Source organism: Electrophorus electricus, chromosome 7 (genome assembly GCF_013358815.1).
Source record: "Electrophorus electricus isolate fEleEle1 chromosome 7, fEleEle1.pri, whole genome shotgun sequence".
NCBI classification, from domain to species: domain Eukaryota; kingdom Metazoa; phylum Chordata; class Actinopteri; order Gymnotiformes; family Gymnotidae; genus Electrophorus; species Electrophorus electricus.
The window spans coordinates 71,518-95,000 of NC_049541.1; the positions used below are offsets into that span (position 1 = coordinate 71,518).

At 44.8% G+C, this 23,483-nt stretch overlaps 1 protein-coding gene across 5 annotated transcripts in view; it reads left to right on the forward strand.

The window, feature by feature from the left end:
- Positions 1-23,483, forward strand: part of pard3ab (par-3 family cell polarity regulator alpha, b) — a 60,076-nt gene that overhangs the window by 30,785 nt on the left and 5,808 nt on the right. For 3 of the 5 annotated variants that reach the window (XM_027032224.2, XM_027032228.2, XM_035527731.1), the window contains 11 exons: positions 13-48; positions 2,298-2,480; positions 2,560-2,730; positions 5,325-5,469; positions 6,584-6,770; positions 7,239-7,387; positions 8,199-8,243; positions 9,142-9,372; positions 9,520-9,736; positions 11,809-11,913; positions 13,355-13,564. In XM_027032224.2, the coding sequence (XP_026888025.2) occupies positions 13-48; positions 2,298-2,480; positions 2,560-2,730; positions 5,325-5,469; positions 6,584-6,770; positions 7,239-7,387; positions 8,199-8,243; positions 9,142-9,372; positions 9,520-9,736; positions 11,809-11,913; positions 13,355-13,564 (1,679 nt within the window). The remainder of the gene's footprint in view (positions 1-12; positions 49-2,297; positions 2,481-2,559; positions 2,731-5,324; positions 5,470-6,583; positions 6,771-7,238; positions 7,388-8,198; positions 8,244-9,141; positions 9,373-9,519; positions 9,737-11,808; positions 11,914-13,354; positions 13,565-23,483) is intronic. The other 2 variants (XM_027032227.2, XM_027032226.2) reach the window with 2 other exon arrangements.

The following is a 23,483-nucleotide window of genomic DNA, read 5'->3' on the forward strand; positions in this document are numbered from 1 at the left end:
TGTTCTTTTCAGAACTCAGAGATTACAGTGCAGGATTCCAGAGACTTGGTAAGAGTCGCACAGTCTCATTAGATCAGGGAGAATGTATGAATCTTAGCACGATCCATACACACATTATTAGCACAGAGTTCACACACACACACACACTCACACACACACACACTCTATAGGGAAAGGGTTAGCACAGAGTCCTACACGCACGCTATAGGGAAAGTTTAGCAGAGTCCTACACCCACACTAGAGAAAGGGTTAGCACACTCACATTTTCTAAGGGTTTGGTTTTTGTTCAGTCGGTTTATGCCCAGAGCCCAGTACACTCACCAGTAGCCACTGTTTCTGGGAGTGTGTGTGTGTGTGTGTGTGTGTGTGTGTGTGTGTGTGTGTGTTAGTAGACAGATGTTATCAGGCTGTGGATTTCTCTGTAGGATGGTGTAATTGTCAATAGAGCTCTGTCACGCACACCGTCTGCAGTTGAACAGACATGTCTGTGCACTTACTCACACGCGCATGCACACACACACCCAACTTACACGTTCACACACTTAGGCTATGTTAACATTACCACGCATCAGTAACTCTCATCTTTTTTGTTGCCTTACTGTGACACAAATTAGGGACACAGATCTAATCTTTCAGTTCAGATGTAGCGTTGGATCAGATGCGTTTCCGATTTGTCTGCATGTGGACGTCTGTAGCACTGTGCCTCTTCACACGCGCTTACTGGAGAAACAGTAATGGAGCAGAGTAACTGCAGTGACAGTGACTGCAGTGATGGTATCAAATCACATTTATTTATAAAGCGCAACAGTTGTGACAAAGCAGCTTTACAAATGTCCAAGTCCAAGCCCCCAGTGAGCAAGCCAAGAGTGACAGTGGTGAGGAAAAACTCCCTAGAGCACGAGGAAGAAACCTGGAGAGGAACCAAGAAAGGGGGGCCATCCTCTTCTGGGTGACAACAGGCACCACAATAGTAACAATTTTAAGAGAAAAATAAATAAATAAATAAATAATAAAATGCAAAAAAAAAAAACAACTTAATGTCTAATCCAGTTTTCTCGAGGTCCTAGTCTGGTCCTGATGGTGTGCGCATATCCAAAACACATCCCACAAGAGAACGCCATCAAGGGCAACGGAGAAGTAGTTGGCTGGGGTGGAGGTGTGGTGGGCTACAGCAGGTGGTGGGAGTAGCCATGGCAGCTGAGACGGGTTGAGTCTCAGTAACATCTTGCTGTCAGAGGTAGTTTTTCCTTGGCAGAAAGAGAGAAAAGTTTATTAGGCATGTCCAGGTATGAGGGTGTGTAAATTAGGGAACTATAATGTGCAAAGATGGACTCTGGCAGATCTCGATATGGCAGCACATCTAAAAGGAAAGAGCCACAAGGAATCACTGACTGTACAGATAGGTTTTCAGCCTAGTGTAAATATGGAGATTGTGTCTGAATTGTGAACATTTACAGGAAGGTTATTCCATAGTGTGGGAGCTTTATAGGAAAAGGCTCTGCCCCCTGCAGTAGATTTTCTTGTTCTTGGTACTAGTAAAGAGCTGCATCTTTTGTTATAAGCAGACATGGTGGATCGTAATGCATTAGGAGTTCTCTAAGGTACTGTGGGGCAAGACCTTTCAGTGCTTTGTAGGTTATTAGAAGTATTTTATGATCAATATGAAATTTATTGGGAGCAAATATAAAGTAGCTTAGATAGGAGTGATGTGATCAGATTTTCGAGTTCTAGTAAATACTCTGGCTGCTGCATTTTGAACTAGCTGGAGCTTGTTTAGGCACTTAATGATACAGCCAGATAGTAAGCCATTACAGTAGTCCAATCTGGAAGTGGTAAATGCATGGACTAGCTTTTCAGCATCATGTGAGCAGAGCATGTTCCTAATCTTTAAAATGTTCCTGAGGTGGAGAAAGGCGGTCCTAGAAATATTATTTACATGAGCTTCGAACAAGAGACTGGGATCCATAATAACTGTTTAACAGTTCCATAATAATTACATCATAATGTTAACATAATAATATTATTCCAATAACTGTTAGAGAAGATGTGATTGGGAGACCAATGGGGTTCACTGAGTAATTAGAGAGCAAAGGTGTATCTGTCCCTGGGCCTAATAGAAGCACCTGTGTTCTGTCAGGATTAAGTGAGAGAAAGTTCCTCAACATCCAGTGTCTGACATCCTTTATGCTTTCCTCAATAATACTAAGCTGATATTTGTCCTGTGGTTTGGCTGAGATTCTCATTACTGATACCTGTGATATTCTCCCTTTCTCTTCTTCCCTGTTTCCCCACTTCAGCTGGAGGAGGAGATGGTTTTGACTCCTGATGGCACGCGGGAGTTCCTGACATTGGAAGTACCCCTGAATGACTCCGGCTCTGCAGGGTTAGGGGTCAGTGTGAAAGGAAATAGGTCAAAGGAGAACCATGCCGACCTTGGAATCTTTGTCAAGTCCATCATCACTGGTGGAGCAGCATGCAAGGTCAGACCCTTACACACACATGAACACGTAGGCACACAGTGGTGGTAAATAAGTGATGAATGTTTTTGTCGGGCTTCAGGACGGACGGCTGAGAGTGAACGACCAGCTCATTGCTGTCAATGGAGAATCACTGTTAGGGAAGACCAATCACGACGCTATGGAAACGCTGAGGACATCCATGTCAACAGAGGGCAACAAGCGTGGAATGATCCAGCTGATTGTGGCGAGACGAGTAAACAAGAACAACGAGGTAATCAGATACAAGAGAGAAAGTTCAGACAGTGATGAGGAAGACATCAGACACTCCAGAGATGAGAGAGAGCGATGGAGATATGAGAGCAGTGAGACGCTGGGAGACAGATCAGACAATAGACACATTAGAGTGAGAAATATCAGACACTGTAGAGAGATGTGGAGAGCAGATGAGGCAGAAAGATGGAGATATGACAGCAGTGAAACACTGGAGGAGAGATCAGACAGACACAGTAGAGAGAGAAAGATCAGAGACTTCAGAGAAAAGAAAAGACCAGATGAGAGAGAGAGATGGAGATATGACAGCAGTGAAACACTGGAGGAGAGATCAGACAGTAGAGAGAGAAGGATCAGACAGTATAAAGAAAATAAGGGCCCAGATGAGAGGGAGACTTGGAGATATGACAGCACAGAATCACTGGAGAAGACATCAGACCACAGAGGCAGTAGAGATAGAAAGATCAGATACAAAACCAGAAAAGAGATGGACCAGTCAGATGAGAAACAGTTAGAAAATGAGAGATCTGATGGAGAAAAAAAGAGATGGAAAGTGCGATCAGACAGTAGTGGGAGAGAGATCAGACATGATAGAGAGTGGGAAAGACATGGCACTGCAGAAAGGCAGAGAGGAAGGACAGAGCATAGCGACAGAGAGGGGAGACATTATGAGGGGAAAATGAAATTGAGTGATAGATTGACAAACAGATCAGACTTTACAGTACAAAACAGGGAGAGACTGGTATCGTTTGGACCACAGACAGAGAGCTGAGATGGAGACAGAGAGGAACTTTGGATGAAAAGGATTTAATTAATTCTGGACACTTGAAACGGTTGCGTCTGTGGATTTATGGAAATTATTAAATTTTTTAATTAAATGAATGCCAAGGCACTATTAAATTTGTTTGCTCTCTCATCTGATGTAATAATTATACATTGAGAAAGCCAATATTTAATGTGCTGTTTTTATTTCATGACCAAATTAAAGACGTTTATCTTCAGTTCTCTGTATTCTGTTTTGTTATTACAGAGTAAAACTCCACATTGCAGCCATGTAGAGATGCCCAAACTCTTTAGTCTAGTGTAGTTTAGTCTAGTGTACATAAATTAGATTATTATATTTTAATGGCCTGTAATATCTGCTGATGTCTGATAAACATAATGTGTGCTGTTCCAGTCAGGCTTGAAGTTGTTCAGTGTGAAACTACAGTCACATTAAATCTTACTAATCTTAGAATGTGCTTGCAGAAACATTTTGCCTTTGTGCTTTCATTATATGACCCTAGAGTCTTAACGTGTGCGCGCACACAGACACACACACACACACACACCCTGTCTCACACACAAAGGCAGTTTGTTCTATCATGTTGCCTCTCTGGAGAGTACCCATTCTGGAACAGATCTGATTTAAGAGCAGCCAATCAGGTCAAAGCATTCTGCAGCATTACATTAATCCCCCAGGGTATTCTGGGAATATCAGTGCCAGTTCTATGGGGACAAAACATATGACTTTTACTTACACACACATACCCACACACACCCACACACCCACCCCTTGTACCCATAAACATATATATGCAAACGGTAATTCAGAGTTCCCTTAGATCCCTTAAGATTTGGTGTAACAGCAGGGCAGGACTAAAGGCTGACACACAAAGGCCCAACCCACACCATTTACATTTACTTTTACGGCATTTAGCAGACATTCTTATCCAGAGCGACTCACAAAAGTGCTTTGTCATTTACCCACAGAATGTGTCCTAGCTAGTACAGTAGGTTAGAGTCCAAGATACCAAAGATCTACCATTGAACCATCATTCCACATGGCTCCAGCTAATCAAAATAGCTTTGCATATGCAGAGTAGCTGACTACTCTGACCAGTTTCTCCTTTTCCTCCTGATGAAGCCACACACATCCACTGCATTCAGATAATTCTTAATGAACCACAGGACTCGGCCCAGATGAACTACAATGTCACATTACCAACACACACACGTTCATCACATCCTGTTACCACCACAAAGTCACATGTCAAATTTTTACAAGAACCTCACTGAAGTATCACATTACATAGGCATCCTCATTGAAAGGTTATTCCTTCTCTAAATCCTTTGTTAAATATCTTTGTTAGATATCTTTGTTAAATACCTGATATTTCCTTAATACTCAAAAGCAGAAAATTAAAGTATTGGCCTTGGGATGACCATACAAATATGCTAACCCTAGACCCATGTACTTATATGCACTAACCCTAACCCTAGATCCATGTACTCACACACACTAACCCTAACCCTAGACCCATGTACTTACGTGCACTGACCCTAGACCCACATACTTACACGCACTAACCCTAACTCTACACCCACGTACTCATCTCTTTACCAGTGATTCCCTCAGCCTGCTGTGCTTGACCGTTGCCATTGGAAGTTAATTAGTTTATCTGAATGCAGTTGTAATCTTTTGAGCAGGTGTGCATTCCTTTAATTTAACAGGCTAGTTTCCATTAGTATTAGACACTGAGCACAATTTTAAGGTGAATATGAATATAATTTGCTTCCTGTGGACAATGGTGAACTTTTCCCTGTGTTTGTCAGTGGGAAACCCCATGTGGTCCTGAGCAGACCCAGAGTCCAGCTCTGGATGATGGAGAACGGCGTATTTCACACACCCTGTACAGAGGCATCGAAGGTCTCGATGACAACCTGAGAGCACGAAGCCACATCAGCAGCAGAGGGCTGGGTGAGATACAGTAACCGTGCTATAACACACCAACACATGACTGTCTTGATGGAACTGTGATGGAATTTCCAACAGGGTTATGTTAAAGGTTTTATTTCATTTTGTTTTGTTTTGGTGAACAACATGAGTGGATATATATATATATATATATATATATATATGTGTGTGTGTGTGTGTGTGTGTGTGAGAATACCCCCATCAGGGTTTCCCACAAGTGGAGCAGATTCTGACCACTGCAGGATATCGGCACCGTTTCCTGTCTCTTGTATATAAAGCTTTAATAACCTACACACACACTTCTGTTGAGCATGGCCCCCAGCTCTCTCTCTCTCTCTCTCTCTCTCTCTCTCTCTCTCTCTCACACACACACACAGAAAGAGAGATGCCAGACTGCAGTAATAACCCAAATACATTAGTAATGGGCAGTGTTAAAATGCCGTTAATTCTCAGCTGTTCTGCTAGTCTCTGGGTAGCATAAGAGCAGTTTATCTTCCAGCGTGTTTCTGGTGAGACTTCTCTCTTCCTACTGGTATAAGATCATCGTGATAAATCAGAACTCTTCATGATAAGAATAAGAGTTATAAACAATCTGTTTAACAAAACTGTGTGGTAGGTCCAGCAACAAAACACTTGATCTTAGAGACAGATGGTTTCTGAAGGTGGATATAGGTGTGTTTGTATGTCGGGGTGTGTGTGTGTGTGTGTGTGTGTGTGTGTGTGTGTGTGTGTGTGTGTGTGTGTGTGTGTTTGTGTTTGTGTGTAGGTATGTATGTAGGTATGTGTTTTTGTGATTGTGCATTTTTGTGGTTGTATATTTTTGTGTGTGTGTGTTTGAGAGTTAGTATGTGGTTAGATGTTTGTGTGTGAATGTGTGGTACAAACACACACAGCAATATTTACTTGCTGATAAATTGAGCTTGAGTGAACTTGTGCTTCCTTGAGTGTTCACATCAATGCTGTGATATCAGTGACCAACACACAGCTCATTTAATGCTGCTGTATCTGTGAATGCATGTGTATTTGGCTCTGTATGCATGTGTGTGTGTGTGTGTGTGTGTGGGTGTGTGTGTGTATGTATGTGTGATGCAGTAGTTTTATTTTTCTTCCCTATCAGGTCACTATCAGCTTTCTCCCACGGTCAACATGACTAAAGATGACACTGTTATCATCGAAGACGGCAGGCCATCTGTTCTTCCCGCCCACCTCTCTGACCAATCATCTTCCAGTTCCCATGATGACATAGCTTTTGCTGTAGAGACTCCACCCCCTTGGCCACAGGAGCTACCCCCCCAGAATGCGAGGTGAAAGAAAGAACATCCACTAGTTTTAACATCTACCAGACAGCATCCACTAGTTTTAACATCTACCAGACAGCATCCACTAGTTTTAACATCTACCAGACAGCATCCACTAACACATACATTCCTTAAACTCTGGCGTTCTCTGTGAGGATGACAAGATTTCACTCCTGTAGTCACTGAGCCCAGTACTCTGGATTACACTCCTATAGTTACTAAACCCATCTGGATTATAATTCCTCTGGGTTATATTCATTGAGTTTTTATTGTCTCTTTCATCATGTTGTTCTTCTTCCTTTATTCCTCCTTATCCTTCCATTTTTCATCCACTCATTCTTTTCCTCTGTGTTCCATTTCTGTCTTTGGACTTTCTATCTCTTTCTCTCTCTCTCCCTCCCTCTCTCTGTCACCCTGCTCTCTACCTCTTTTTCCCTCTTCCTCTCTCCCTCCCCCCCTCTCTCGCTCTCTCAGTTCTCGGAGTGTAGGAGGAGAGGATGGAAGTCTCGTATTTCAGAGGGAGGGCTTCGGAAGGCAGAGCATGTCAGAGAAGCGCACCAAACAGTATACAGATGCCACTCATCTTGACATCAAGACTCGCAAGTCAAGGAGCATGGACATCGGTACTCCAAACCCCACAAATCATACAAACCCTCCAAACCCCATAAACTATTTAGGACTATTGTCTGAACCACAGTCCTCTTTTACATACATCACTACACAATTCACACACAACACTATACAATTCAAACACAGCAGTGCAAAATTCACATGCAACAATTAACAATTCATCCAGCAATACATAATACACACACAACAATGCACCACTTGATCCAAACAATCCCATACATGCCAAAACCTGTTTTGTAAGCTCTCCTAGTTTTTGTGCACTCTCCAATCCTAAATCCCTACAAGGCTTCTCTTCAAGTGACCATGTTAAATCTAAGTGTTCTACACCTTTGTGAGTGTACAACCTCTACTCATAACTGAGTAAATGTTATAACATTGTTATAATGCCTGTGCATCCTTTGCATCAGTGTCACTACACTCCTTCATGTAGGTGCTGCTGTATGTGCTGCCTTATTCAGATCTGATGTGCAAATGCTTAAAGTGACATTAACCTACTTTCCTGAAAACTCTGTTTTGCAAACTGAGTAGCTAGACCATGCACTCTGTACACACCCACACACCCAACCCTCACACACTGCTGTATATGAGCCATGTACACAAACAGTGGTTAGTGGTTAATGGGTAAGTGGTTGGTGGTTAGTGCATGCACTCTGCATGTTGGTATTGCTTTAGACTGTTGGTGAATGTGGCTATGTGATGTTTGGGCTAGCTGTGCATGATGAATGTCTGTACTAACCACACACTGGTGTGTGTGTTTGTGTGTGTGCGTGTGTTTGTGTGTGTGCATGCATGTGCCTCTCACAGTGGCTGATGTAATTAACGTCACCTCTTGCACAGAGAACCATACAGGTGAGAACAAACACACACCCAAGAATACATACACACACAAGTGCACACACACTTATTGTTGGTCCTTGTACACTTTTATATGATCAGCACAGGTCTCCAGTTTGAGGTGGAAAATTTCTCGCCCTGCCAGAAATTGTTTACTGTACACATGGGATCAGAGCAGCGGTGCTGTAGTGTTAGTGGTGGTGTTTGTAGTACTGTATTTTTAGAGGTGTTGTAGTGTTAGTAGTACTGTAGTGTTAGCAGTGTTGTAGTGTTTTTGTATGGTGTTGTAGTGTTAGCAGTACTGTATTGTTTTTGTATGGACTGTTTTTTATCAAAGCTAAAAGTGACCATGTTAAATCTAAGTGTTCTACACCTTTGTGAGTGTACAACCTCTACTCATAACTGAGTAAATGTTATAACATTGTTATAATGCCTGTGCATCCTTTGCATCAGTGTCACTACACTCCTTCATGTAGGTGCTGGTGTATGTGCTGCCTTATTCAGATCTGATGTGCAAATGCTTAAAGTGACATTAACCTACTTTCCTGAAAACTCTGTTTTGCAAACTGAGTAGCTAGACCATGCACTCTGTACACCCCTATACACACTGCTGTATATGATCCATTTGCATACACACCGCCCCCCCCACACACACACCCTAACCCTCACTGCTATGTACAAGCCATGTACACAAACACACACTAGCCAAAACACCAGCACGCACACACAGCCTAACCTTCACACACTGCTGTATATGAGCCATAGACACACACGCGCACACTCCCCTATTCAGTTACACAAGGGTCATCGTTTTAGCTGTTATGCAACACATGTTATTTTAACCTCTCTGTATTGCCTGTTTCTGGATGGTTATGTCCACATTTCCATGCCTGTTTCTCTCTCTGGTTCTCAGGCTCTTCAGTGCATGATGTTGGACCATGTCTACGCCTGAGGAAGTCCAGCTCATTAGAAAGCTTACAGACTGCTGTCATTGAAGCAGCCCTCAATGGAGATGTCCCCTTCCACAGACCACACCCCCACATTATAAGGGGGCGGGGCTGTAATGAAAGTTTTCGGGCAGCCATTGACAAATCATATGACAGGCCAGCAGCCAATGAGGAAGAAGCAGAGGTCATGGATGCGCGTATGGAAATATCATAATTGGTTTAGTTTTAAAGACATTGCAAAAAGCAGCTGATTTAACTGATTATTTAGCTGAATGTTTGTTTATTTATTTAGCTGAATGTTTGTTTATTTATTTAGCTGAATGTTTGTTTTTTATCCTCCCCAGTTGAGGAGGGCACAGAAGAGAGCTCTCGATCAGGGCGGGACTCCTTCTCCACGGTAACTGACCCCACACCACTTCCTGAGCAGCAGCTACCCAATGGCACCCAGGCTGCACATGATGAGAAGAAACAGAAAGGAGGAAAAGAGAGAAAGAAACTAGAAGAGAAAGAGAAGAGTAAAGTGAAGAAAGGAATGCTGAAGGGGCTCGGAGAGATGTTGAGGTGAGTGATGTTTACGTTTAGCTGACGCTTCTGTCCAAAGCGGCTTATTCATGACTGAGGACAACTTGAGTAATTGAGGGTTAAGGGTCTTGCTCAGGACTCAACAGTGGCAACTTGGTGGTGGTAACCTTCCGATTACAAGTCAAGTACCTTAACCACTGAGTTCAGGTCAGTGATGGTCAGGTGTGAGGTGTTTAGGTCAGTGATGTTCGGGTGAGCAAACATGAGTACCACACAGATGTTTAGGTGAATAGAGCCAAGATCACTGCCACACTGAGTACCAAAGTGAAACCAGTGGTTCAGTTTCAGTGGTTTGGAGGAGAGTGGAAGGCGCTCTCTACAGCAGATTTGGTTTGTCCTTTCTGGGCTACTGTAGAAACATGGTGACACAACATGGCGGCTCTGGTGGAAGAGGCCCTGCCCCCCATGAAGGGCACATTCTATGATGAAGAAAACATGATGATTCATATTTATGGGATTACCCTAATGCAAACATGGTTCTGTGTACTGTATTCCATTCCTGCCTCTTTAACCCTAATGTTGTTCTGCAGAGTTCAGATTATAGACTTAGATTATTATCTTTATACTATAATAAATAACTTTATCCCTTTTGTCCAAGTTAACAGTGAAATTTGAATTGTGGAATAAAGGTCTGGTAAGGACAGTGTTCAATCTAATCTGCAGTATATGCTCAGAGGCAGCTATGAAATAATGCCACACTCGCCACGCCACACTCACAACACTAACCACACCACACTCGCCATGCCACAGCTCGTGGTGGTGGTGTTTGTTAAACCATTAGCCCGTGGTGGTGGTGTGTGTTAAACCGTTAGCCTGTGGTGGTGGTGTGTGTTAAACCGTTAGCCCGTGGTGGTGGTGTGTGTTAAACCGTTAGCCCGTGGTGGTGGTGTGTGTCAGTGAGGGAGACAGATATATGCTGTTTGGCTCTGCTGGTTGTCATGGAGATGCAGGAATGGATGTGACTGTCTGATTGCAGCAGCAGTGCTGGATGATGAATTCTGAGCTGCAGTTTCAGGGTGTCAGAAAGTTTTTGAGATGGAGAACAAGAGTCACTGCAGTGTTTTGGAAGCTGTCACGGATGGAGAGTGTGTGTGTGTGTGTGTGTGTGTGTGTGTGTGTGTGTGTTTCAGAGATCCACTCACCATATTAATGATGTCACTAGAATAGCAGATACAGATCTGCAGTACACTCACGTCCGCGCATGCACACACACCCGTCAGTGTGGCTTTGTATTTGGATGCTGGTGGATCACAGTTGTAGATAAACAGGGTAATGACGTTCAGTCCATTATAAGTGTACTCTCAAGTCTAGTGCACTTTACTTAGCCTGGTGATTCACTGCTGATGCAGACAATGGCACAGATAATGATGATGGTGACCGTAATGATGGTATCAGACTTCATTTCTACGTGGAGAGATTTCTCTCTTCTTCCGGTACCCTCCGTGTTACTGCCATGAGCAAATTGCGAGCAACAGCTGTCCAAATGGCAGAGTAGTTTCAAAACGCCAACATTTAATCAACTTTTCTAAGGCACACAGGGAGAGAAAGACAGGAAGGGAGTGAGACAGGAAGCGAGGGAGACAGAATGTTGTTCAATGCAAACATCCAGTGTAAAGGTTGAACAAAAGATCTTCAGCTCTCAGTGCCAAGACATCAGATCTGTGCAGCGGCTGTAGTGTGCATGAGTGTGTGTGGGAGACGAGGAGGGTGAGTGTTTTGGTGGGTGCTGCTCTAAATCTACACTTGTTCTCTAGACATGATCTCTAGAACTCTGCAGATGTTCTGAAAAGTTCTGTGAATGTGTTCTAGTGTTCTGTGGGTTTTTTCAAGCTCTGTAGGTGTCTTCTAGAACTGGAGCTCGATAGAGCTGATTTTCAGGACTGTTTTGGGTCTGATAGTTTTGATGACCACACTAATCTCACTGACTTATTTGATTGCTAGTGTTCATGCATGCATATGAGTGTGTGGGCATGTGTGTGTGTAGAGTCGGTTGTGGGTAAGAGGGCATTACTTAATCATTGTGTTATTGTGCGTGTGTGTGTGTGTGTTAGGTTTGGGAAGCATCGTAAGGATGATCGAGTTGACAGGAAGTGGAGAGCAGCAGAGACACAGACGTCTGATGAGGAGACCCAGAGAATGAGAGAGGAACAGGAGAGGTAAACACACACACCACACACACACACACACACACACCAGGCACATACACACACACACACACACACACTTACACACACATGCGCGCGCACACACACACACACGCCACGCACACACTTACACATACATGCGCACACGCATACACACACACGCACACCCACACACACACACACACACACACACTCACAGAGGTGTCTGAGGAGGAGACCCAGAGAATGAGAGAGGAACGTAGAGGTAAACACACACACACCACGCACATACACACACACACACACACACACACACATGCGCACACGCACATACGCACACACACACACCACGCGCGCGCACACACACACACACACACACACACCACACACATGCACTGACACTCACATACGCATGCATACTGACACACGAACACACACACACACACATTCTCCCTTCTCAAATCAGCTTCACACTTCCTGTCTGTCAGGTGCTTGTAGGTGTGTTTCAGTGCTTCCTTCTGTAAGAGTTATTGCTCAATTGTTTTGTCCATTAATGGGCTTTAAATCTTTATCACAGATCAGATCCTTGTGTCCTGACATTCACACACACTTCCTCCCCATCCAGCCTCACACACAGCCGCTGTTTTAGCCCAGTTGTTAATGTAATTGTGTTTACAAGATGCACTGTTGAAGTAGATCAGATACACATAGATCATAAGCCCAACTGAGTGTATGAGGTCGCTTCCACAAAACATCAACAAAACTGCTTCCAAGAATCCAAACTTCAAATGAAGAAACAGAATTCATGATATAACTACTTTTTAATATATGTATATATGAATGTGTGTGTGTGTGTGTGTGTGTGTGTGTGTGTGTGTGTGTGTGTGTTCAGTGCATGCATATGTGTGGGGGGGCAGGGGGTGTATGTGTGTACATGTCGTGTATGTGTTATGGGTAGGTGGGTGTGCATGGTGTGTGTATGTGTGTGTGTGTGTGTGTGTGTCTGTGTGTGTGTTGAATGTGTATATGTATGAGTGTACATGTGTGTGTACGTGTCGTGTATGTGTTATGCATAGGTGGGTGTGCGTGTGTGTATATATTGTTTGAATGTGTGTATGTGTACTGGGTAGGTGGGTGTGTGTAGGTGTATTATATGGTGAGTGTGTGTACATACTTTATATGTTGACTAACACAGTAAATGAGTAGTTTTGTTTAATAGTATTGTTTCATATTGTGTGCTGTCTATTTTATGTTCTATAGGTGCTAGTGTGCTATGTGAGGTAGTGTGAGGTAGTGTTCTATTTGAGGTCGTATTCTGTGTGGTAGCGTGAGGTCGTATTGTGTGTGAGGTCATGTGAGGTAGTGTTCTGTGAGAGGTCACCTTCTGTGTGAGGTCGTGTTATGAGGTAGTGTAAGGTCATGTTCTGTGTGAGGTAGTGTGAGGTAGCGTTCTCTAATGCTATGTTCTCTGCAGGATGCAGGCTAAGATGCGGGAGCTGAGAGCGCGTCAGGTGTGGGAGTGGGACTACGCTGAGATCCAGGACTGTGTTCCAGCCTCTGAACCCAGCCAGCCAAATCCCTCCCACCAGGCGTCGTTAGAGTGCGGCACATACCACAGCTACTGCACACCACCGCCCTCGCCCCGTGTGTACGGCAGTGCCCCTGGACAGCCCCCCTCAGACAGGTGAGGGTGATGACCGTGTTAACAGGACACACAACTGGGGGGTTTACAGCTACTAGAACAATTGTTTCCACTCTAAAAAAGAATCAGTGCACTACACCCACTAAGACCCCAATCCAAACTTATGCACTTTCTCTCACTCAGTTCAATTCAGTTGCGATTTACTATCAGAAATTTCGGATGATGTTTACCAAAAGTTCAAAACCATTTTTTCATGATTGTGTGAATTTTGCTCATTCTAAATATCTTTCCCAGTGACTACGCAGTCACTTATTGTGGTGACCGTGGTCACCCAGAGGAGGATGCCCCTCCTCTGAGTCCTGGTTCCTCTCCAGGTTTCTTCCTCGTGCTCTAGGGAGTTTTTCCTCACCACTGTCACTCTTGGCTTGCTCACTGGGGGCTTGGACTCTGACATTTGTAAAGCTGCTTTGTGACAACATCTGTTGTAAAAAGCACTATAGAAATACATTTGATTTTGATTTTTGACTTTTGATTCTACCCCGAGTTTGTCCTTGGGATGGGTCCATCTCTGGTAATAATTCCCTCAGCCTCTGTGCCAGCACCAGGTAACAGAAACGAGAGCGACACAGATAGCTGTGTTGGACCAAAAGGATTAAGTCCCTAAGCACTGTCCTCTAAGCACTGTCCCCTAAGAAAAGTGCCCTAAGCAGTAGCATGGTGACTTGGTGGTTAGTACATTTGCCTCTCAGTTCTATGGTCTTTGGTTCGAGTCCCTATCTGGGTGGAGGCTCCATGTTCTCTCTGCACGGTTTCCACCGGAGTCTCTGATTCCTCACTAAGATTTAGGTTGGGTGGGTTGGGTCTCATATTTTGTGTCCTGGTTTGATTGTGATTTTTATTTTTAGCCTTTTGTTCCCTGTTGTGAACAAAAGTAAAGAATTTCAGTGCAAATTAGTGCTCCTTCTTTTCTGTCAGCTACACCTTTCACCTCCACCTGTCAGCTCCACTCATGAGGCTGGTGATGGCAAGGTGTGATCTGACTGGAAGTACTAATGTGGTACAGCTGTATTATTCATCTTAACACTTTGTATCATACATGTCTGTCAGTCTGTGCAACAGAAATGTAATTTTTCATAATGTATGTATGAAGTGTTGGAGTGTGTCTGGTTGTGTGTGTGGAGTGTTGAGGAGTAGGTGTGTGTGTGCATGTGTGAAGTGTGTGCGTGTGTGTGTAAGACTTTCTGAAGATTTGAGTCTCAGACATTCACACCCCCAAGAGACAGGAAGGGCACTTCCTGTAAGAACTTACAGGAAACGGGAAGTGAAGCACATTCCACCCTGGGACTTGCAGAATGGCACTGTGGGAATATTCCTGAGGATCATACAAAGGGAAGCCAATCTTCAAAGAACACAGGAAGTGTGTGTGTGTGTGTGTGTGTGTGTGTGTGTGTGTGTGTGTGTGTGTGTGTGTGTGTGACTACATGTTTATTAGGTATCAGTAGGTGTCTTTTTTGTCTGCGTGTGCATATGTTTATTAAATAGAAGAGTGTGTGTGTGTGTGGGGGGGGTGGGGATGTCTGCATGTATGAGTGTGTGTGTGGTGTGATTGTGTGCGTGTGTGCGCTTAGCCATGTTTTCATGCACACATAGTTCACCTCAAACCCGACATGCCTGGAGTCTCCACCAGGCGGACCAGAGAAATGCTTGAAATAGAAGAAAACTCTGGTGATGCCAGTGTATGTGTGTGACAGTGGTAACCATGGAGATGGAGCAGTAACAGCAGTAAGGTGAATGCAGTTTATTAGAGAACACAGTCGTAATCCAGAGAACGTAAACCAGGGTCGCAAATCCAAAAAGCAGGTAACCAGGTAAACAAAACAGACAGGGAACAGGCAAAGAGGGTAATCCAAAAACAGGCAGAGTTCCCACAAACCAGAGATAGACAATGATAAACAATGGCTCAGAAACATATCAAACGATGATGAGACTTCACAATAACTGAACACAAACATTGGGTTTGAATATAGAGACTAATAAGGACTAACACGATACAGGTGATGGCAACAACTAGAAACCAAAAGAAACAAAATAAGGAAACAAATCAACATGGTGGAATTGCCATGGGAACTGCAATGTCAGGGAGGGGCGAATGTAGTGGAAGCAAACCCCCCCCCCCCCCCCCCCCTCCCGACGCACAAAGCAAAAAAAAAAACAACAAAAACAAGAACCAGGGAACAGAACCAAGACTAAATGGACACACACTGGAAACAAGGAAAAACGGGATGCCGAACCATTGAACGGATTATACATTTTACAAATGAAACCGGAACTGGAACATAGACAGATATTGGCAATAGAACAGAATCACAACATACATAAACATGGTGTCCTGAACAGGTGATGGGAGGAACATGAGGTAGTCACAGGGGCTGACTGGGCAGCCACAGAGGGTCCATGAGTCACTGGAGTCCGCGAGGCCAGTAAAGAGGCTTCAGGACTCACTGACTGGCTGTAGGATGTGGCCTCCAGAGTTCTGAGTGTCATGAGAGGCCTATGTGAAGCAGCCATTAGGGGCACAGCTGGGACTGGCCTGGCATGAGGTGAGAACAGAAACAGACTGGGCGGCCTCCTTCCAGGGTGGCCAGTCCGGGAGGTTCGGAGGCTGTCCTGCGCGTTCCACTTCAATGTCCGGAGGTGTAGCTGTGGCAGGCGACGGACACTGGGGTGTGGCTGCTGCTGTGGGCGTGTCCTGTGAGGAAGCTGAGATGCAGAACCTGTATCACAAGGGAACACGAAGATAGTGAAGCCCCTGCGTGATCCCTCAGGCCCTTACTCCTCCCCACATGTTCCATTGTGCAGGTCTGCTGACATGGGTACATAGAACATAGAGTCCATTCACAAAAAATCCATGGATGCCTCCACCTCGGAGGTCAGGGTCTTGGGCTGAGGGGCAGGACCAGGCTGGGAGACAGAGGAAACCTCCACCAGTGGAGCAGACTCAGGCTGGCTTACATTCCTTTTCTTATGCTTCCTCCAGCTGGGCTTAGCCTGAACTGTTTCAGTCATTAACGCAGGTCGTGTGGCTGAGTAGAAATTGTCCACTGCAGACCACCATATAACTCTAACAGGGCTTTAGTGTGAGCCAATATACACTTGATCCTGCTGTCCACCAACCTGCATGCATTGTGCTCATAAAGCCAAGCTGGGTGTCTGCTAACTGATGAGGTGAGATGAGGTCACTACTCTTACACTGATGAACTTGTCTCACTACTCAACACTATTGAACATGTCTCACTGCTCTAACACTGATGAACCTGTCTCACTACTGTTTGAATGTTTGGGGTCTGGTCTTAATCTGAATGTTGGGGTCGGGCTGGTTATCCCCCGGTTTCCACCATCCTAGCTGCTAGTGTGGGTGATTAGGGTTAGATGATATAGTATATCTGCCTCTTTTCACACAGCTGATTGTAACACACACACCTGATTTGTTCATTCTGGCTAAAATAGTGTCAATCTGTCAGCAGCTTCACATTCCTCTGGCACCTTAACTGTGTGTGTGTGTGTGTGTGTGTGTGTGTGTGTGTGTGTGTGTGTGTGTGTGTAGAGGGGATGTGTGTAGAGGGGTGTGGCTGTGTGGAATTCTCTGAATTAATGTAGGGTTAGTGGTATTAGTGTAGTTATTGTAGTGTTAGTGTAGGGTTATTGGTGGTAGTCTAGTGTTATTGTAGGGTTTATTTAATGTTAGTGTAGGGTTAATGTAGTCTTAGTATAGTGTTAGTGTAGTAATAATTTAGTGTTAGTTTCTTGTAGGGATAATTAAGTGTTAGTGTAGTTATCGTAGTGTTAGTGTAGGGATAATTCAGTGTTATTGTAGTTACTGAATTGTTAGTGTAGGGTCATTGACTTGAGCGATTCTCTACCTTATGAGTGCATGTGAACACTCAGACCCAGCTGCTAGCTGTATTACTGACAGTGTCATTGGGGTTAGAGTGACTCTGGTCTCTAGTGTGGTGTTGAGATTTGTGTGTGTGTTTCTGGTGAGCAGTAGTGTAAAAGCAATGTGACTGGTCTCTAATGTGGACGTGTCCATCATGTTTTCTTCCTAATGGTTTAAAAAAACACACATTCTCCACACTGCTGTGAACACACCCCATCACACCCCCATATACCCGCCTCAACCACCTCATACGCCCATCACGCCCCCCTCATACCCCCATCACCCCCCCCCCCCCCCCAATCAGTCTCCCCCTGCGTTCTGCTGTCAGATCTAGGCCAGAGTAGCTCTGTTGCTAGGCGTGGTTTTTTAAGTAGGCTAATAACCTCAGTGATTGAGGACTACAGGGGTGTTAGTCCTTGATGGCGGCTTTTGTGTGTCATTGTGTGTCATTGTGTGTGTCATTGTGTGTAATGTGCATGTGTGTCTTTTGTTTGTATCTGTGCGTGCGTGTGTGTGGTGCGGGGTGTCGATCATGGCAGAAGAAAACCCTGGAGCTCTTCCACTCTCTCCTCTTCCTCTCTCTCCCTCTCTCTCTCCTTCTTTTCCCTACCTCGCTCTCTCTCTCCCTCTCTCTGTGTTTGTAACTCTACTGGATAGAAGTTATATTTTAAATAAGAATCAGTCACATATAATCTAGTCTGAGAACATGAATGACATTTATTGTGTGTTTGAGAAACTTGGGTGTATAGCTTCGATGAATATAAATTTGTGTTGTTTTAATGATTAATGGTGTGTAAAACTGACCTGGATTTGAGCAGGGCTGTGTGTGTGAGTGTGTGTGTCTTTGTGAGTGTGTGTGTGTGTGTGTGTGTGAGTGTGTGTGTGTATGAGTGAGTGTGAGTTGGGCTAATCATTGTTCAGAGTATTACCTGTCTGAGTAAAACCTGTTTTCTGTGTTTTTTATGTCTATCTGGTTGAGCTTTCCCACAGGAATATTTACTCTCACACTCACCATCTCCCTCCAGTCTCTCTCACAGTCTCCCTCTAATCTCTCTCTCAGTCTCCCTCTAGTCTAGTCAGGCTTAATGTTAGGAAAGTGGGGTTAATTTTAGGAAGGTATGGTTAATGTTAGGAAGGGTTAGGGTTAGGAAAGAAGTGGGATTAAGTTTAGGAAGGCGGGGTTAGGGTTAGGAAAGGTGTGGCTCTTTGTGCTGATGGTCAGAGGATCCTCATCTGAAATAACATATCTGCTAGTTAGGGTTAACCTGTGTTCTCTCGTGTTCTGCCACCTGTGTTGTCTCTTGTTCTGCCGCCTGTGTTGTCTTGTTTTCTGCCGCCTGTGTTGTCTCGTGTTCTGCCCCCAATGTTGTCCTGTGTCCTGCCCCGAGTCCAACACTGTACATTATCATGCATGAGTTGATCGTGTTTGTTATGTGGTGAGAATTTGGTCATTTTGTTTCGTTACTACTATGAGCAGATTATTCTTTGGGGCACTGTTATATCACAGTTCTATTACAGTTACATCACTGTTACATCACAGTTCTATTACGGTTACATCACTGTTACATCACAGTTCTATTACGGTTACATCACTGTTACATCACAGTTCTATTATGGTTACATCACTGTTACAGCACAGTTCTATTACGGTTACATCACTGTTACATCACAGTTCTATTACGGTTACATCACTGTTACATCACAGTTCTATTACGGTTACATCACAGTTCTGTTATGGGTACATCACGGTTACATCAGTTATTTCACAGTTGCATCACAATTCTCATGGGTAAATCACAGTTCTGTCACAGTTGTCAAACAAAGTTCTATCACGGTTACATCATGGGTACATCAGTTACATCAGGGTTATGGGGACAGAGCTGTTACTCCTATGCTGGTGTTTAATAGGGGGAGCTATCATAGATGTCAACCGTACGTTAGTGGTTGGGTTTCCACTGACTGAACCTGGAAACAAAGGAACATGGACATCATACTGATGGGAAATGCACACAGAAGCAAGACAGACTCCACAAGACTCAAAGGTCCACGATGCAGTGCAGCTGTGTGATACTGTTGCGTTGAGCTAGGAGGAAACTGGCCCTATGGGTAATGTAGGACATTCTTCACCATAGTAAAGGTAGACTAAAAAGAAGATGACAGAAGGTTAAACCAAAATACTGAGTTGTAGAAGTCATACACATGTTATAAAGATGCTTCTACTGTGCTTGTGCTGAGGTGCTGCAGACCCCACGCACTTACCCCATGCACTTACCCCACGCACTCACCCCACGCAGCTCAGGTAGGGCGCACTGTCCCAGAGTGAGTGGGTGAGGTGGGGGTGGAGCCAACACACTGCTAACAGGTACATGACCAGGGAGGTGGTGAGGAGAACAACAGAGAGTGAGTGAGTGAGTGCTAATTAAAGGGCACGCATGGTGGGGGGTGTGTGCGTGCGTGCGTGCACATGTGTGCCCCCCCCCTCCTCCTCTCTCTCTCTCTCTCTCTCTCTTACTCCCTCCCTCCCTCTCTCCTCCTCTCTCTCTCCCTCCCTCCCTCCCTCTCTCCTCCTCTCTCTCTCTCCCTCTCTCCTCCTCTCTCTCTCTCTCTCCCTCCCTCTCTCCTCCTCTCTCTCTCTCCCTCCCTCCCTCTCTCCTCCTCTCTCTCTCTGACATACTCTCACTCTCTCAGATGCACACACACTTTCTCTTTTTTTAGTCTCCCCTTTTCTCTGTTCCTGTTTCTCACCTAACGAACTGTGTGTGTGTATGTGTGTGTGTGTGTGCGCACACACTAATACACCATCTCCCTTTATTTAGTAAAGAGTCTTTGATGTAATCAGTCCGTCTAATGATCAGACAGAAGAATAACTTCACTTCAGCACACACACACACACACTCCTGGCTGTGTGCCTGCTTACCCTGTTGGCCTGAGTAATGAGCAGTCAGTATATAGTGCATTCCTTAAACAGAGGTAATGAATTCTACTGACAGTTCTCTCTCACTCACTCACTCACTCTCTCACACACACACACACACACACACACACACACACACACACACACACACACACACACAATGTGGTATGTGGAGGACTCATAAATCAAAGCTCTTCTTCTTTTTCTGAGCTCTTCCTCATACCCACACACACACAGATCATAGACTGCTATACCCTCTTCAGTCTCTGTAATGTGCATCATGTATCACAACAGCTAATAGCAGCATGTTATAACAGCTCATAACAGAATACCATAACAGCTTGCTGACGAAAGAAATGAGAGGTGAGAGGAAGCAGAATGAACTGTGCAGATGTTCAACAATTAGTCAATTCACAATCCCAAAGGGGAGCACATTTATATTACTGTGACCTTGCTATGACCTTTGTGGAGGTTGATGTTCTCTTTTATGGAGAGAGGTAGAGGCAGGAGAGGGGAGTTCCCTGCATGTCTACGCTGCAGTCAGGCTGCACACACACCAGTTATATTCATATCCAGAAAACAGTGCTGAGAGTTTTGTCTCTCGCGGCCAGTATACTTATGTTGGCTCGCAAAGGAAACAATTAGAGCGTGCTATAGGTGTCAGGGTGAGTATAGGGTGAGTGTGTGAACAAGTGAATGTGTAGAGTTCATTTTTTGATGTGTGTATGACTAAAAGGAAGTTCTTTGTGGAGATTTGGACAGACATTTCTCAAAGCTGTTCCAAAACTCACCATAGAAACCCGCTGTCTTCCACTGTAAGCTCGTCTACACTAGCCAGCAATGCCTCTGCTCAGAGAAGTACCTCTCAACACTGTCTCAGCTCTGTCTCATACCTCTCAGCTCTGTCTCATACCTCTCAGCTCTGTCTCATACCTCTCAACAGCATGTACACTGCACTTAATACACAGTCTCTGACCTTCTACACAGTAGATGAACAGCCACTGAGCCCAGGACACCACAGTAGACTGGACAGGGGTGGGGTGTCCATTCACATCCATATACAGTAAATCTTAACTGCATGTGTAAAATGACAGGGTGTAGCAAGTGGTGCAGACAGTGCTGAGCTGAGGTAGCAGTTCGGTTTGAGTGTGTAAGTGTCTGTTTGGCATATCTGTTCAGGGCTCTGAGTGCCTGAGGCGAGGGAATGTTTCAGTCTACAGCTCTCGGTCCAGGTGCACTGTAGCCTGCTTCCAGGCAGATGCGTTATAAACTTATTCTGTGTGTATTTGAAGTGTGTGCGTGCATGTGTGTGTGTGTTTCTGAGAGACAGGCAGAGAGGTGTGGGTGGGTGTGTGTTTGAGAGACAGGCGGAGAGGTGTGTGTGTGTATGTGGGAGCTGGAGCCTTGGTGTGTGTGTGTGTGTGTGTGTGTGTAAGTTGACTAGTGCAGCTCTGGGCTCTGTGGGACTTTGGCTCCTGGATTTCATTCTGAGTGGAAGTGCTTTCTGGAAACTCTGTGTATATTCTTTATTACACACACACACACACACACTGGATGTTTTGGCCTTTATGGCCGTTTAAGCTGTAGAGGATGTACAGTAACATACCTGCACACAGGTACCTGGCCCTGCTCAACCTCACACTCATCCTGATCTTACTTGGACGTCACTGTGTGTGCTTGCGTGTGCTTGCGTGTGTGTACGCTCAGTTGTGGGTGCGATGACATGGCATTGTGCTGTCTGAGGGAATTTTGAGGGGGGGTGGTTGCTATAGGAGGGTTGTTCCTATAGGAGGGTGGTTGCTATAGGAGGGTTGTTACTATAGGAGGGTGGTTGCTATTGGAGAGTTGTTACTATAGGAGGGTGGTTGCTATATGAGGGTTGTTGCTATAGGAGGGTTGTTACTATAGGAGGGTGGTTGCTGGGGGAGGGTGGTTGAAGCATCTAGTGGAGGGTGAGTGAGTGAGAATGTAGGTGACTTTACAGCTACACTAATACACAGCACACATGCATACACACACAAATACACACACACACACACACCCTCATATGTGCCCCACACTTAAACACAATACTGATACTCAAACATCACAGGGAGTATATGGCTAGTTCTAACAGACAAAGGGTGACCCCACACACAGGGGTAGTCATGCCCAGGGGGGGCTGTTTATGAAGCTGACTGCTGGACTGGATACTGGACTGGATCCTCCAAGTCTTTGTGTCTTCCAGTGTGTTGTGTTGTGTTGGTGCCGTGCTGTGTGCTGATGTGCTGTTATGCTTTGCTATGTTGTGCTGTGTTGTGCTTTGCTGTGCTGCATTGCGTTGCATTGCTGGGCCCTCATGCATTTTTGATGGGTCCTTTTTACTCATCATTACCGTAACCACAGGGAGCCATTACTCTGTCTGTCTGCTGCAGAGTGCAATGTTGGGCAATGGAGACTTCTATTGCCAGTAGATGTATATTTGGTCTGTGTGTGCGTGCGTACATAAGGTGAATTAGTTTGTGTGTGTGTGTGTGTGTGTGTGTGTGTGTACACATTCGGTGAACTAAGATCTCTGTGTATATGATGAACAAATGTGTGTGTGTGTGTGTGTGTGTGCGCGTGCGTGTGTGCGTGCACATTAGGTGAACTGAAGTCCGTTTGTGTGTGTGTGTGTGTGTGTGTGTGTGTGTGTGTGTGCGCACGCGTGTGCAGCTTTTAGTGCCTTCAAACATGGTGGGTGGTGTGAAATATTCATTTTCATCCACCACTGCCTGAAGTGTTAACACTAACCCCAAGTCTAACACTAACCCTGGTATGTTAACTCTAACCCTAACACTATGCCTAACCCTGAAGTGAAGATACTGTCTCTAATCAAGGGTTGCACTGTGAACTATGTATTCAGGGTGTTGAGAGTCTCTAGTGACTCTCTTATAACTTTTAGAGAAACACAGAATTCACTGAGCCTGAACTAACTGTTGGTGTATGCGTATGTATCATGGGACAGACAGTATCGTGGGTGTGGGTGTGCTGTCCAGCGGGTGTTTCTATTGGCCTGTAATTAACTCACCGCTGCAACCTGACATTCAGGTTTGTGCACTTGAATACATGCACACACACACACGGACACT